Source organism: Toxotes jaculatrix, chromosome 20, assembly GCF_017976425.1.
Source record: "Toxotes jaculatrix isolate fToxJac2 chromosome 20, fToxJac2.pri, whole genome shotgun sequence".
Classification (NCBI taxonomy): Eukaryota; Metazoa; Chordata; class Actinopteri; family Toxotidae; genus Toxotes; species Toxotes jaculatrix.
In genome coordinates this window covers 2756346-2772814 of record NC_054413.1, presented here as the reverse complement: position 1 = coordinate 2772814, position 16469 = coordinate 2756346, and the positions used below count along the sequence as shown (strand labels likewise).

At 39.7% G+C, this 16469-nt stretch overlaps 1 protein-coding gene across 1 annotated transcript in view; it reads right to left on the bottom strand.

Annotated features, from left to right (window-relative positions):
* LOC121200290 (cadherin-12-like) overlaps positions 1-9918 on the bottom strand; it is a 54209-nt gene extending 44291 nt beyond the window's left edge. The window contains exon 1 of the mRNA XM_041065489.1: positions 9673-9918. Coding sequence (XP_040921423.1) covers positions 9673-9918 — 246 coding nt within the window. The remainder of the gene's footprint in view (positions 1-9672) is intronic.
* Positions 9919-16469: the final 6551 nt, after the last annotated feature.

Sequence of the window (16469 nt, the reverse complement as noted above, 5' to 3'; positions counted from 1 at the left end):
TATCCATCTCGTTTCCTATTGTTTTGTAATCCTGTAATCTTTTGCAATCCATTCATATTATCTGCGACCTCATTATAATAGATTATCTCAAGATTGTAGTGTTTCTGACTTATTCAAGCAGTTTTGTCTTATTAGACAAATGAAATGAAAATACCAGTGAGCAACATTTCCGTTCTTAGGCGTGGTGACAGTTGTTACTCTCTTTGCTTGTGGCATACTAGAGAAATCAGAGTGGCAGATGGACTGTTGCAACAGTGCAGTCATATTAGGGTCCACAATCTTTTATTAGTTAGACGCAGCCATCAAAAACCTTGCAGTGGGTGCAACAACAACACGAACACCTGTGTACAGCCTTATGCAATCCAACACAAATTGATCGCAACAAACACGGTTGTGAAAATATGGTGTTCTAGTTTTATTGAGAATTTTTGATGGCATACAGTTTGTGAGTGTGATTGCATTATATTACAAGATATTTATCTTATTTTGTCATTCGCCCCCGGTGGACAAAAATAACAAGCCCCTCACAGGGAGGTCTGTGCCTTGTAGCGCTGAATCAACAGCTTTCTGACACACACTCAGAAATTTGGCATCGTAAGCTTCATAGCAGAATCTGTTACAGGCAGATTGTTTTGAATTGCATAAGGTTGTTTAGGTGTGATAATTTCCATCATATACTACACCGCACAAAGGCATGTGAAGGCAGGTGGTGACACTGATGATTATATAGATAATGATTACTATATTGACAACTGAACAGGCGGTTCACTTTAACAGGCTGCTCAGGCAACACAAAATGCTTTCTGTGAGTGCTGGATAGGGCATCGGGCGTCTTTGTACTGTGGACAGGATCATATTTTGTATACTGAATATATTATCACTTTGTATTCATGATTAATGGGGAGTTTACATTTGGTTGTCCTTTGACTGACGTGGAAAAAAAAAAAAAATTTCCACAGTTGTGGTTTATTCAATACAAGTGCCCAGGAGAGGCACCTGCAAATCAATTCAGAACTGCACAATTAAAGATGAAAAAGAAATGCAAATGTAAAAAGAATAGGCACATTGCATCATTAATTATAAGAGGAAGTTGACTGATATTAATTAAAAATTCCATTACTCTAACAATGGTAATCAATTATATAAAAAAAGATTCCTTAATAAAGAGGTAGACAATGGATTCTTTTAAACTGGAAAACACCCATTGAGCTCAGTAGACAAGAGGCAGATCCACAGCAGCCACAACCTTCAGTGTGTCAGAAGAAAAGGAGCGATTTTACTGAAGAGAGGATAGAATTAATCATTTCTTTCTTGTAACAGTTGTTTCCAATTTATAACACATGAATCAACAAAACGGAGTCTATGCATGCAGCGTTCAAATGATGGAGTTCGTGATAACCTTATGTAAATTCGAAAAGCAAACATACATCTGGTTAGCATAAAGCATGTGCAGAAAGACTGAATGAGAGCCGGCTCGTGGAGACAGCATGATGATGTGCACCCATATTATGGTGAAAATGTCTTTACACTCCATTTTTCACGATAAGCATAATTAGCAAGATGCTCTGCTCAGGGTACCAGTTGACACGGCAGCTATAAAAAGACACAGGTAGTACGAGGAACTGAAATAAGATTTGTGTTACCATCCAAACTATTACCATCTGTTTGAGTAATTATGTTTGCACTCATGATATTTTTTTTTTTTCTCAAATGATTGCTCAGTGTTCACAGTTTTTCAAGATGCCAAGACGGACTGTCTTAGAGTCACTCTTATCCTTCTTATCCGTTTTGCCAGGATGTATCGCTTTTTATGCTCGTGCAATAGATACTGTAGGGTTTCAAAGTCGTGACCTGTAACTTCCACAGTGTTCTCTCTACTCATTAGGCCGCCTCGGCCCTGTCTGGAACAGTTCAGGCAGCGTAGATGTGCATCCAGTGCATCAGCGGTTTTCTCAAAACAAATATCGGCAAGCCCATTATTTGTCTCCTATTAATCATAAGTGCAAAATACTTCCACTGACTGAAGCGACTCAACTACTGGTACAAATGGGTAAAATCGTAGCTCATCTTATTGGCTGTGCAGCAACCACATACTTAGAATAGTGATTGTGCTTCACAGGGAATTCTCTTCTCGACTCTGAGAGAGGATGGTGTTCCCTTTTACTTACAGGATTTGCAGCGCATAGCCCCTCATTGGCTATGCAGTAAACTTGCATATTGATTAATTTGAATGATTTCAGAGGAGAATGTAACCAACCTCTGTAGAAAATGCTGTAATTGGATTTCTGCAACCGGGATTATGTGGAGCTCCTCTCAGGAATGCATATGGAAGCCACAACTCTTTGTTGTTATGTGTGAGCCAACATTGTTCCTTGAATGGCCCAGCAACCTTACGCCAGCTGGTATATTTATACCCTCTGAGAAGGTCTATAGTATTTTAATGTGTTTGGTATTGATATTTATTGGTATATAATTTAAACCTGTCTCCTGATTGGTATCACAAAGCCATTTATTGTAGCTTTATTATACTTTATGAGTAAATTGATTCTGATCCATATTTAATGATGAATTTTGCTTTAAGCAAGAGCAGAGCATACACTATATGTATGTCTCCTGTCAGAATTCATACTGGGCTTTTAATTAGTCTAAATTGCTCAGTATGCATCCCTGGCCTAGTGCTCTCTGAAATCTATCTATATGCTGCCATTCATTATTAGGTCTGAAATAACCTTTCAATCCAACAGCAATGCAGCCTCTGTCCTACCAACCCCAGTACTTGTGTTGACAGATTGGCAGGGTGTTGGCATGTCGGTGGGTTGGTGGCTCCGAGTTTGTGCATTGTCAGGCCAGTGCCATGCCGTACCACATCATGAGTTCTGGTTGCATGGCAAGTTTTTGCAGGTAGTCTGTGTACGGGTGTGCTGCTGATGGCAAGAAAACACTGTCAAATGCTGCAGGCTTATTATAGCTGATCGATATTGGCTTGCGAGCCATTTCTTTGCTGCTGACAGCTCGGAGCTTGCTATCTGGGTTGTGTCATGCCTCAGTCAGGTAATAAGGATGGAGGTAAAAAAAAATGCACACAGACACACAGGAGACTCTACTGGTAGATATGCAACCATGGAAAACATGTCGGTGTGTGTGTGTGTGTGTATGTGAGAGACAGAGGAAGAGAGAGGGGGAAAAAGCATGGGGAGACGGAGAAAGGACAAAATGGAATAGATTGACAGATACAGCCTACGGGGTGTGACAACAAATAGCAGCAGTTGAGTTATATTCACCTCTAAAGCTGCATTAGTGCAGTTCAGTGCTCCGTACATCTCACCTGCAGCTGTGAACAGTCACGAAAACGTGGGTGCACGGTTTGTAGATGGATGTATAGAGGTTTGTAAATATGGTTGTTGATATAACTGTTTCTTTGGTCAATGATCTTATGAACTATTCAGATGCAAAATGTAACGTATTTATAATACTTTAACAAAAGTTACCTAAAATATGTTATCATGTGAGGTTGTCTTGCATAGCAAATGACATAGTGTAAGAATGATTTTTGCCATATCACATTAATGTACATGATTGTTATTGATCTCAGAGACTGGGGTTAAGGCTTGATTCCCTTTTCTCATATCACAGTTGATTAAACAATACAGTGATATTGATACAACATACAGAATGCAATTTTCTACCTAGAATCACGACGATGTTGCCCATCAATGTCAAGATTCAAATGGAAAATGTTGACCACGGTAGTAAGTGATACTGATTGGGACATTAGCACACCATTTGGAAATATGATCCAGGCAATTTGGGAGAAAAGTCCATTACCCGTGAGGACAAAATATATGAAATATATTACTCTGGCAGGACAGATGAATGGCATCATTAGCTTTTATTTCAGCTGTTCTTTTCAGAATTTCTCCCAACATTCATCATCAACATACATTACAATTGTAAATGCCCTCAGCCTCTTAATATGTTCTAACGAGCACCTGAATCACTGGCACACCTCGTGCATAAACTTCAGCAGAGCAATCCTTTCAAATTACTTTGCATTTGACAGTGAATTACATAGTCAACAAATTTCCAGATGAATTTAGGGATAAGATCGTATATGGAGGAGACTGTTTTTTTTCCGATCTACATATTTACTACTGTATTTTCCCCCGGCTTTCAAACATATATCCGTATCACTGAGTATAATTCCTCTTATTTAATAACTGTATTAACGCTAGATTGTAGTCGTCTAGTTGCTGATTTATGTACTGGTGTGCTTTGTTCCCCGTCTGAGTGATTGCAGTATTGTTGTGTCAGACAATCATTTACTGCATTGGACATGCTTTATGGATGTCATGGATAGATCAACAAGATTATTGTTTGGCGCTTTGCTCAGGCTCTGCATGTAGCAGCCCTGCTTAGCTATAGGTCACTGAATAGACCTCTGCATACAGCGCAAAGCAATCAAGTTATGAACCCTGTGATTTCGGAGACGAGGTTAATTAGCTGCTGGCTTGCAGTTAGTCCCACTGAAGTATTTTACAGCAGTGGCTATCATCATCATCGTGCCGTGTAAACAGGTTTGCTGCTTTTATATGGGCCTCTTTAGGTTTTCAAGCATTTTACAGCTAAATTCCAGAGCATTTAAACCGAACCATATTTAACAATGTGGAACACGCTATCGCCAGTAAGGCTGGTAAATTTCGTACGGTCAGATGATGGAATCTGTCTTTGTTGGGCCTGGTACATAAGTCTTGTTGAAAAGGTTTTTATGTCCTTCTTATAGGTCCTCATTGAAAGATTAAATTTCGGGCTCCACATCAGTAATAAATCTCAGCCAGGTGTGGGGTGGGACTGGGAGGAAGAGCCATCAATAAAGAGAAGGATGGTCATTCCTTGTCAGGCAGGAAGCAAGGGAATAAACAAGTTGTGGGAGAAACAGGGCTGCCCTTTCTAGCAAAAGTGGTTTATTGACTTTTATTTAAATGAGCGACCTTTTGTCGGCAAGTGTAAGAAACGAGGCATTGGAGCATGCCGGTGCATGCCATCGCATGCTGTGTATTGCAGTAAAGGCTACAGAGAAACTTTTTTCCTTTCCTTTTTATAGGTACTAAGTGTGACTCTATCTAAACTGATTGGATTTCTCTTTAACCTTCAGTGCATGTGCTGTTACGGGTGTGATGTTCGCTTTCTGAACTTAATGGCTGGAGCGTTGAGTGAGTTTCCCTTACTGCATTTTCCAATTTATGGAACTGATTCCCTTACTGCACACCAGCCACAGCCATGTAATGGTTGCTTTCTGTGGGAGGTAACACAATGGACTCCCTCTGATGTGCAAAGATGTTTATTTTATTTTTATTTATTTATTTTTTAAATACACTGAGAGTCTAGAGATGACCCTGCCCTTATGTTACCACATGTAGGTCCAGTCCCTTGTCAGTGAAATTGCAAAGCATGGGGCTCAGGACAAATACTCTGTGTAGTCTCTCTAAGCTCCCTTGCTTTCTAACCAGTCTCTCTGTACCTTCTGTATCTAACTCTTTCTTTCATACACAAAAAAACATGTTCATCTTTTACTCATAAATTAAAGCCTTTATGTGCTTTGTGCTATCACCAGATAAAGTCAATATAAATAATTAGGCAGCTCAGATGGAAAATCTTTCTTTTTCTTTTTTTGCCGTGGTCTGAATTTCATCCACTTACATCACAATGACACACTGTATGCTTTGTTTTGTAGCATCTAGTCAGAAAGTCCCAGCATTGTTAGTGATGGCAAGCCTGAGAGATGTGCTGCTTTTGATTACACCTCCTCTGGTAGTAAGTGGTCATCGTAATATTTATCATTCATCAAAATGACAAGCACAATTCCTTTAAGTGGATTCTGAATTGACATATTACTGTAATTCCAGAGAAAATATGTCGAACAGCAATTCATGGCCATTATGTTTCAATGAAGACTGCCATGATTCCAGACAGAAATGCCGGAGAATAGCTGCTGAACTCAGCGGAGAGTTTAATAGAGAGTGAGAGGAAGCAGCTTGGCTTGATATACAGCCACACCACTAATGGCAGATTTTTCTTGCAGATAATCACCGCTCAGCATAGGAAAGGCCTCAGCATTATCTAATTGTGAGTGCACAGGGTTGTTACATTAACCCCCTTAAGCCCTCTGGGCTTTAATTGCTAATCTGCCATAATGTGGCTGTTGTCAACAGGAGATTGTCAGAAGTTTCTCTACATGAAGGCTTGTGGTAAATGTGAAATGTTGATTCTAAAATTGATTTCTAATCAATATGCTCTCATGGTTCCTTTGTGTCTCAAGCAAGAGGATGGTTATTCATAACCAGTTTAAAACCTTTTTTTTTTTTTTTTTTTAACTGCAGAGGAAGACGGTCATAACATTCCAACGGCAGTGATATTCGTCTCTGTTTGTTTATTGTTAATGGCATTGGATCGTGGTAATTACACAGCACTGCTTTTCACTCAGAAGTCCAGCCTCGCAATAAACGTGAAGCGGTAATAAGTGGTATAAAACCTTTCTATTAATATTCTTGCCAGAGAGCTTTGACTTTATTTAAAGTACATGCCCATTGTTGTACTAATAACCTCATTTTACCAATTCAAAAATAAATTTCATTCTCGCTTAGTAGCAGTTTCATCATCCACAGAGGAATCTTAGTGGTCCAGACTCTTTAGAGAATATGACCCTCTGTAAAAAATTAAGTAACCACTTTTCTAAACCACTGCAGTTCAGTTATCCTTGAGCAAGGCCTGAGGGCAGTTGCTCCCATATTAATGCCAGTACTGTAGGCCAGTGGTAGTGCTAAATACCACGCTGAATCTTGTCATGACCTTATTTGCACCTCAGGGAGCAAAGAGGATAATTAAGTAAGTCGAGTAAGTAGCAGCTCCCTGTTGTGACTGTAGGTTTCCTAACATTCACTTCACATTTAGGAAGTGAATGTTAGTTGTGTGTACAGTCAATCTGAATGTATTGTATTTCTTGTTTGTTTTTTTTGTTCTCAGATTTGGTCGCGTGCTTAGACATCACGTAAAGATGGACTGTGCACAATGATGCATTGTATTGTGTTGTTGTAAGGTTGTATTGTTTATAGTGGAACAGGTGCTTGAAGACTTTGTTATGCACAACACTTTAGTGGTGAAATGTGTTAGTATCAAGTAGCATTAGATAATTGTATTTGTGTTATGGCGATGAATGTGCCAGAACACTGTAGTAGATATAGGTTTGGGTGACTATGTTTTGAAATTTCAGTCAAAAAGAAACTGGTAATATTCAAAAGGACAAGTAAATGTTATCATCTTGTTTCCAAACGTCTGCCATCACTACTAGCAACCACTGGTGCATTCAGGTGAACGTCACCAGCTAATAGACAAACTAGTTGATCCGTAACACTCGTACTCTGACTCTCCATCATCAGTGGTTGTACCCCTGCCTCCCTTCTTCCTTCAGCAGTTGTGTTGCGTTCTGCGTGCTGTCAGAACTGACAACATTGCCACATCTTGTTAGTAATGAGAATTATGTTTTTACTGGCCAGTGCTAATTAGTAGTGATTTGGCAGTGATTCATTTAATTTAGAACTCTTGAAATAGATTTTATTATTTCCGACACGGTCAGGTTTTGGTAAAACTGGCACTGATTATAAGCATAATGTTACAGATCTCAGGTGCTCTTGAGGCTTAACTAACAGACTTGTTCGTATTTTAAGCCATCAAGAAAATCAAAGTAGCCACTTAGCTACCATTCCAGTCTTGGCAAGGGATGTTATAAATTACCTTAAAATAACAAACAGGGCTTTCTGTGTAAGCGGAGCCATTTAAAAGGTAAATGGCATTTTCTCAATGAATATAAGCAGGGATGGAGGGAAGAGAACATAAATCAGTCAGAAAAGAATAACGAACAGCACTGGCCACAGACATTTTGAGTGGAAGTGGCTTACTACATCATCAGAAATAGCATGATGTAGCATGCACACACTCTACAGGTGTGTTTGGATAAGCAACTGTTCAGAAGACAGTACGTTCTACATGAAATGTGATTCAGATGCTGTCTCCCTCAGCTTTTTCTTTTAGCTTGTGTTGCCTCTCTCAACCAAAGAAACAGGCACATAACCTGATTTTTAAAAGCACTGGCTTTAACTAGCAAACCGACCGTAACTGAGGAAATCTCCAACATGATGGTAACGAACTTACTTTGGACATCAATGAATATAATGTAAGAAAGAGGTAAAATGTTCAGCATGCCTCCTCAACTCAGTCACTGAAAGCAATTAATGCTGAAACCTAAAAAATAATATGAGTAATAGTTTTGCCCCAGTACTCTGTAGGTCACTGAGTGGAAATCACGTTTACATTGTAGAGTGAATACATTACCACAGTTAGACATTGATATATTATGGGACAAGCATTCTTTGCAGTAAGACTCATGGTCCATTAGTGCTCATTTATGCGCCTTGAAAACAAAACTGTTACCTTTTGTTACAGGCCTGTGTGATGGTAGTTGACAACTCCTTAGAAGACATGTCACTAACACCCTGCCCTCCCAGTCTCTGGGCTTTATTTGTTTCCCTTTTATCCTGCTTCAAATCCAATCATTTTAAAGCAAAAGCCTTCCCTTTAAAGATTGTCCTGACAAAGGTCTGAGGATCTCCTCTCCAAATGCTTTTCATATGGCATAGAATCAGTCAATTATTTTGAAGCAGTGCAGCAGCCCAGGATTAAGTGACTTAGGAGTGCAGCAGACAGCAGCCTCCCTCCCCCTACTTTTAGCCTTAGAGACTTCCACAAACAGCGTGGCTTGTCAGGGCTGATTGCAGCAGCACTGGGGCAGATAAGTCAGTCTTACTATTATCCTATGTAAGCTAGGAGTGCCAAATTACAACTTTAGCCTTAAACCCCTACAGAGTTTGCTTACGAATGTTTTAAGCCACAGTAGAGAATATAAAATCCTCTACTAAAAATGGAGATGGCGAAGGTTTGAGGGGGGACAAAAAGAAGTGTGTCTGATGGGATGCATGTATATATCTCAATCTGGATTCAGTTCAGGCTATTGGGTCTCTATGCTGTCTTTTTATTGCTGACAGCATCTTCCCTGGCTCATAACTATGATGCTCTGACAGTTTTACAAGGACTGTAGTTTAAATTTATTTCTACCATGCCATCGATTCTTCACCACTTCACTGTGGTGTGTGTGGCTAGTTTAACACGGAAGTGTAGGCACACTTTCATTAGCATGTATGGATTTTTTCCCCCCGTGCCTGAGACCATTTATATCTTAAAATACTAACAAACAGGGACAGCTTTACAACAGGAGCATTATTAGATTGAGGTTCGGTTACATGGACAAGATGAAAATAGGGATCAAAATTTGTAGATGGACTATGTACGATTATTATTGTTTAGGAGAACAGCCTTAGCCAAAAGATCGTCCCAGTATTTACATGTCCATGTATCAATAATACATTTCCATGCTGCCCAGCTGAGACCAGAGTAGTTTAAACTTGCTGTGTTCTTCTTTTCTGTTCTTTTTCCTCCTGTTTTGTCTCCCTCGTGTTCTACGGCTCCCTCCATTTGCCACTAGTTCAATTTCTCCCGAGCTCCTTACTATGTGATTTATGACTTCTTGTGCACCATAAATAACTGGAAAAATAAGGCTTTTACCTTGCCCACGTACTGCGGGTCTGACCCCATGTACTCCTCCAGTACAAAGAACTGGTTCCACACCCAGCCCCTCTTGACCCGCTGAAATCCAGCTGCCCCATTCCTCATCGGGCCCACCAAGCTCCTGGCGTGCTCCCTCCCTGTCCTGCTCCGTCCTAGTGGCGGTGAAGGTGGATGTAAAGAGGAGACTGAGCCTGCGTCGACAAGAATCCACAGGAACAGCAGCAGGCAGTTCCTTGTTAGCATTGGCAATCTGTGAGGTTCAGGTCCCCAAGTTAAAGTCCAGTGATGAGAGCTGAGCCACACTGAAACAACTTGTGCAGGTCGTAAAGGGGAATGGGTGAAGTGGGGGGGAGGGGGCTGCACCGGGTGTGGCAAATCCACAAGGCAGTTTTCCTGGGGCTGTCAGGATCCCACTCAGAGATTTATGGAGTTCATCACCTGAAGGAAACAAAACAAACAGAGTTTAAAACGTTTGCTTTTTGCTGAATCTTGCTTTGATTAGAGCCGGTCCAAGGCTGACTCACAGCACACGGGCTCATCATGAACAGTAGGTATGAGGTGTTTAATCGTTCATAAACGTCACAGTGATGATGACTGATCTACACGAGCACTAGCATTCTCAAACATAAAAGTGAGTGTTAAAATTATTTGCCTTTTGAGGGTTTACCTTTGAACAAGACTGTCCTCTTGGGCGTATTGTCTAATTAGCGAGATTACTTGTCTCTTAAGTGAAAACTGTGACTTTATTTTCGCTGTCAGTTACAGGCCACCTCACACTGTGCCGTAGACCTGTCAGTGTTACTGCAGTTCCTTGATCGCCTGTTAACACTGAAAATCATGTATTATTTAATGGCACTTAATGAGACGGTGCTGATGAGCCTAACCCTAACCCTTTTTTGTTTTGCTTCACAAACCTTGGGTTTAGGGGTTAGGGTTAACCCCTAACCCTAACCCTTCACAAACCTTGTCTCAGTGTTTTAAGTTAAACCTTCTCAGAAAGCTGCTAAAAATGGAGATAAGCCCTTTAAAAAAAAAAAAAAGTGATGTTGTTCCATCAATTGCAGCAACCATCTGAAGATACAGCTTGATACATTGGCAGTTCATATATCAAAATGACATGTGTGCTCTATGAGATGTCAGTGCAAAGCATCGTGCTCACAATGATTTCTTTAAGATACTTTGCTTTCTCTCAGACATCACTCCGGTGAGGAGCACAACAGATTTGACAACCACGGCCACAGGAGATTGTTCCGCTTGCTGCAGCATGTCATTTGACAGACTGCTTTCTGAGAAAGAGGGAACTCATACAGAAGATTACCAATATGAAATCCAGCTCACAGACATGCCATTGAATATTTAATTTGTTCTTTCTTCCAATATGTTTTGTTTTATGTCTTCACATAGTTCAGTGGAGGTACCAGTGAATTCTAAGCATGGGCAGGATGCAGTGTGTCACAGCTTTGTCATGTCATGCCATTTAGACTTATTTTGCATGCATGAGTCAAGCACAAGTGTAGTCAGGAAAAAAAAAATGAGTGTGCATGTTTCTCCACACAGATTTCATACAGTTTTTAAACAACTCAATCACAGTACATGTAGATTTAATATTTAAGTTTTAAATTTGGGATTATAAAAACGAGCCAAAAGAAATGCAGGTACTGAACATTTTGTCATATCAGGTGTATGTGATGTAAAAGCATTCATAAAATAAAAAAACAAACAGAAAAACAAACCAAAAACTAGAGCTTTTAAGGTGAAACAGGATTTTAGAAGTCCATCTAGCTCTGATAGGGTACTCTGCACTCTGTGACTTTTGAAGGTTCTGAGTGTAGACAGAAATAAAACATTGGTTTAAATTATTTACCTGTATTTATCAACGTCACGTGAGTTATGTTTGGACAGATGGCACATGTTTATCATTAAGAGGACTAAAACATGATTTTGCTGTTCATTATACAGTTGATGCATCGACGGAAAAGAAATATTACAGACACGGCCTGATTTGTTAAGCCTCATTCATTATGGTGCAAACCGCTATTTTACTGTTGCTGTTCACACCTTGTTTGCAATCCTGGCTACCATATCAACACTGAACCATTCAGCTCTGGCCTTGTTACGAGACACTTAATTGCGCTGAAAAGAAGAGAAGGCAACCACAAATTGTTGGAATGAAGAATGGAGCTAATGGTTTCCACACCTGTTTCATTGTTCCTCTCTCCCTCCTAATGCACTTATAAGCTGTACAGTAATGGAAGACAGCGTGCCTCTAATTTCATAACCGGCGCCCTCATTGACATCATTGTCTTTGATTAATTATACAGACTTGGAATGTCGGCTTCAGAGGGGGACCGCTTCAACAAGGTTACGCCGTGCACCCAGATCCATTTATTCTCTGTCACTACAGTATCTTAAAAGTCAAAACTGATCTGCAAAGTTCTGCTTGCAAAATTGGCAGGAACTATCTGGACACGGGTCGGACATGCCTCTCGCTCGGGTCGCTCCTCATTTAGCATTGACATAATGGAAAATGACTGTTCCCATAATTCCTGCGAAATCACGCCTCTGCCACTGCACGGCCCTGGGAGGGCTTGATGCATATTTTATGAGATAAGTTCATTAGCATGTGTCGGGCTTCGGTTGTGAGCCTTGACCCATGTGTCTACTTCAGATAACACGACACAGTGGGCTGACAGCGTTCTCACACACCACCTTCAAAAATCAAAGAACATATGGCCAGCCGATCTGCTGGTGCAGATTACCACCCACAAGAGACTCCCACAGAAAGTTATTAGTCGTCAAGGCTGCCATAAACATGACAAACAAATAAGTAGGCATTGACTTCTAGAATGGAGGGGAGTAATGAGTCATCTGGATCAAGTTCTTGTTTTGCATACACTTTTGTTTCCTGAGAGATATGTGGGCAGAGATATTTTCTTTTTCCCTTTAACAACAGCAGCATTTTCCATTGTGGACTGACATGTCATTCAGGGATATAAAGAAGTCATAGTTTTAATAAGGTTATGGACCTGCCTACTCCTGCTTCTGACAAGAATTAATTAGTCATCACTGACTTTTCAAGAAGGCTTTTGAAATGTTGAAAAAAAAAAATTGGCTTAATGTGTAAATTTGGAAGAATGCTCTAAATGTATTGACTCTTTTGTGTCAGTTTATTGGGCTGTTTTTTTTCTGCCATACACAGATGCATAAATCACCTAATCATCATGCAACCAAAGCATGTGCGGTTCACGAGCAGTACTTTAACATAGTATAGATTCAGCTGAGAGATGGTGATGTTGAATGCATGGATATGAGATGATGGACGTGAAGACAGGCTGCGCTGAGGAGTCTGGGAAGCTGATGTTTGTGCTATGAGGAGTATCAGGATGAGCACATGTTGCCAGCTTTATACTTTATAAACTGAATTAAATGACAGTTGTGTTATTTGGGGAAAAAAAATTCATGTAGCATTAAGTTTTGCATCTATTAAAAAAAAACAAAAACAAAAAACACACAAACCCAGCTATACCCTGTACTTAGTTTACTATGCATTTGTTTTGTTTCTTCAGAAGTGGTCATCCATTAGTTTCACAATATAATTCAATAAACTAATAACATTAAAAGTAACACAAATTGAGAATAGTAACTGGACAAACAATGATTAGCCAATAGCAAGGTGATTAGTTTCTTCAAGTATTACATAAACGTCTAATGAAGCTAACATAAGTGTTGAATCAGTATTGATGAATGCATCGCAGAGCTGCTTCTAAACTCTTGTTCAGGCATCACAAACCAGACTTTATTTGATGAGAACACAGGAAAAGTAAAATCTTTTTTTTTTCTTCTCCTTTTTAATGATTCCAGAAGAAATAGAAGCGGTGTGTCTGCATTCACATGTGCTGTATGGTAAATGTTGAATATGGTGTTGTATGTGTATTGTGGATGTAGATGTGCTAGCCCAGCAATTAACAGTTCTCTGCTTTTAAAAGAAAGAAAATTATCTAATAATGTCTATTTATGACACTGCACACACATACAAGGATCAGTGCTATAATAGTACGGATCATATTTTTTTTAGAATCTTATTGTAATAGCAGTGAAGGCTTTTCTCATAATAACAGATGTGTTGATGTTCGGCACTGTCACCTCAGTGATCAAAACTGCGACCTCAGCTGAACCACAGCCCTGACTGAAGAGAAAATATGTGCACTGAGGCTGAGGAGATGAAGTAAAATAGTGTTAGTCAGTCAGGGAAATCACCTTGAAGACATTGTTTTTTTTTTTTTGTTTTTTTTTTAACACTAAGACCAAAGAAGACTGTAATATCACTGCAACCCTTCAGGGGAAGAGTGGGAGGAGAGAAGTGTAGGTGGAAGCAATGTAATGAAAATGGGAGTATCAACACAGCTGGCCAGTCAGGCTAAATTATCAAAAAACACCTCATGCGTAGGTTATAGCACAACTAAAGTAATGAATAGTGAATAGAATGGCTCTGTTAGTTACACAGATACATTTACTCATTTACGATGCAGTTTGGCTTCAGGAATTGTGTTGGCTAGGCACAAAAACAGGGACGCTTTATCTGTGGCTAGGTGTGAAACAGTGACACTTTACCGTGAGATGCAAAGCACCACAGTGGATATGTTGCAGAGTTGGGAGAAGAAAGATACCGCGCTTAAAACAGATCTTTTATTATTTTAGTTTCTTAATGATATTCATAGGATGGCTGCTTGCATGCAAGGCCTGTGCACAAAATTTGGTTCCCTGAACTATGGAAACATTAATATGATGTGATGAGTCGTCTTCCCCGCTTTTTCTTACATCCCACGCACATTATGTTTGGGGAGAGCCAAAGGATGCCTTCAACTCACATTATGTCTGGCAAGTAGTAAAACTTGGTGGTGGATATGAAATGCTGAGGGCACTCATACCAGGAATATGATGAGTTTTTACTTGGCCAAAGTCACCCCTCGGTGTGTCACTGATGCTGTTCTATCTACAAAATAATAATAACGTTCCCACCCATTGTGGTTCCCAGTCAGACCCTGAAAACAGCAGCTTTATAAATTTGGGTTAAAGTGCGAATGCATTAATGAGATGTTTCCTCTAGCAACGATTTGGCGCTTGTAGGACATCACTGCAGGGAGACTACAGTTGATTTTGTTTTTATCATATATTGATAGTTGCCTCTCTCACTGTAACCCCTCAGTGTGCAGCTTAGTTTACTCGTAACAGGGGCTTTGACCACCAGCACAGCACTTTTTATTTGCTACCACAGCTGAAAATTTGAGTCAGCCATAAATAGCCTTGGCGATTTAAAAGAGATAATATCACAATTGAATTCCAGGGCTAAGTTTTTTTTTTTTTTTTTTTTTTTTCTCAACCATAGATTTGTCCTGAGGAACACCTCTATCTTTCATTGAGTTCATTAGAACACTAAGACAGTAAGCCAAAACACATTCTTTTAATAGTGACAAATGGCAACTTCTTTCGTTGCCAAGGCTATTTCTGTGATAAATGTGTCTTGATGCTTACTTTACTGAAGTGCTATGTCGGCAGAACTGAGAAGTCATCACTGGAAAGAGACTTTGCAGAGGGTTTTGTTAGGGTTGGGGAAGCTGTTTTGGAAGTACAGTTTTACTGGCTGCCAGTGATTTAAAAAAATAAAAAATAAAAATGTTGGACTACAGAAATGTTAGCATCAAGAAATCAATTTTCTGTTTAAAAAAACATAGTTCATTCACAAATCGTATGTGATGTATGTATTTAAAATATTTTGCAGAAACATTTAATATCCACTTATCAAAATTGTTGTTGCATCCTAGGGGCAGGTATCAGCTAAAAAAACCAAAACAAACAAATGAAAACAATTAAAAACAGTTATTTCTTTACTGTCTTGTTCACTTCAGCTTACTACTCTTGCAGTGTTACTGTCCATAGCTGGGCCCCACAGTGCAGCACTCTGCTTTGCTTGTGTGCCAGTGAAAGAGTGTGTGTGTGTGTGTGTGTGTGTGTGTGTGTGTGTGTGTGTGTGTGTGGATGTTTTCATGCACACCAGTGAAAGTGACGGTGTTTTGACACCTGGATTGGCAAAATAAGGTCACACGGATTCACTAAGCTTCCAACTCTAGGGCTAATCAACTTAGCAGTTTTGAGCCAGAACTCACAGTAGTTAAGTAGCTTGTGAAACTTAAAGTATGCAGGTTTAGCTGTTCACAGCCGCTATTTCAGTGTGTTAGATACAAGTTTAATCAACAGTAAATTTAAGGTAAATATAATCGTCGGCTTACACCAGGAATCAGCAGATACCCAGTGTTAGAGGACTTGGATCATGGCCAGAATAATCGGGACTTCCCTAGTTTCAGCAATATTCATGGTGTTTATAATGGAAAGGCTTTGACAAGTGACTGCCAGAAAGCAGAGTCTGGCAATAAAAGCCAACGACACGAGGTTAGGTTTGTCACAGCAAGAAATACAACAGATGTCAACTTTTTTCTGTATAAAATGCCTGTCACTCCATCACTCCCACATTTTCACTCCGACTCCTTCCTGACAATACTTTCAGCCTGAACCCAAGCCAATTCAGTGCTTATCATGTATCAACAGAAATCAGGCAGGGGGTGGGGGATATTAACTTCCCTTTTATATTACAATGATATGTTGAAACTCTTAGAATAGTTAGTAATATTTAAACTTTAAACAGCAGAGAAGTAAAAACTGGATAGAAGCACACCGGCTTTTATCTTACATTAAACATACATTTAAATTCTAGTTTATTCAGGCTAGTCCTTTTTACA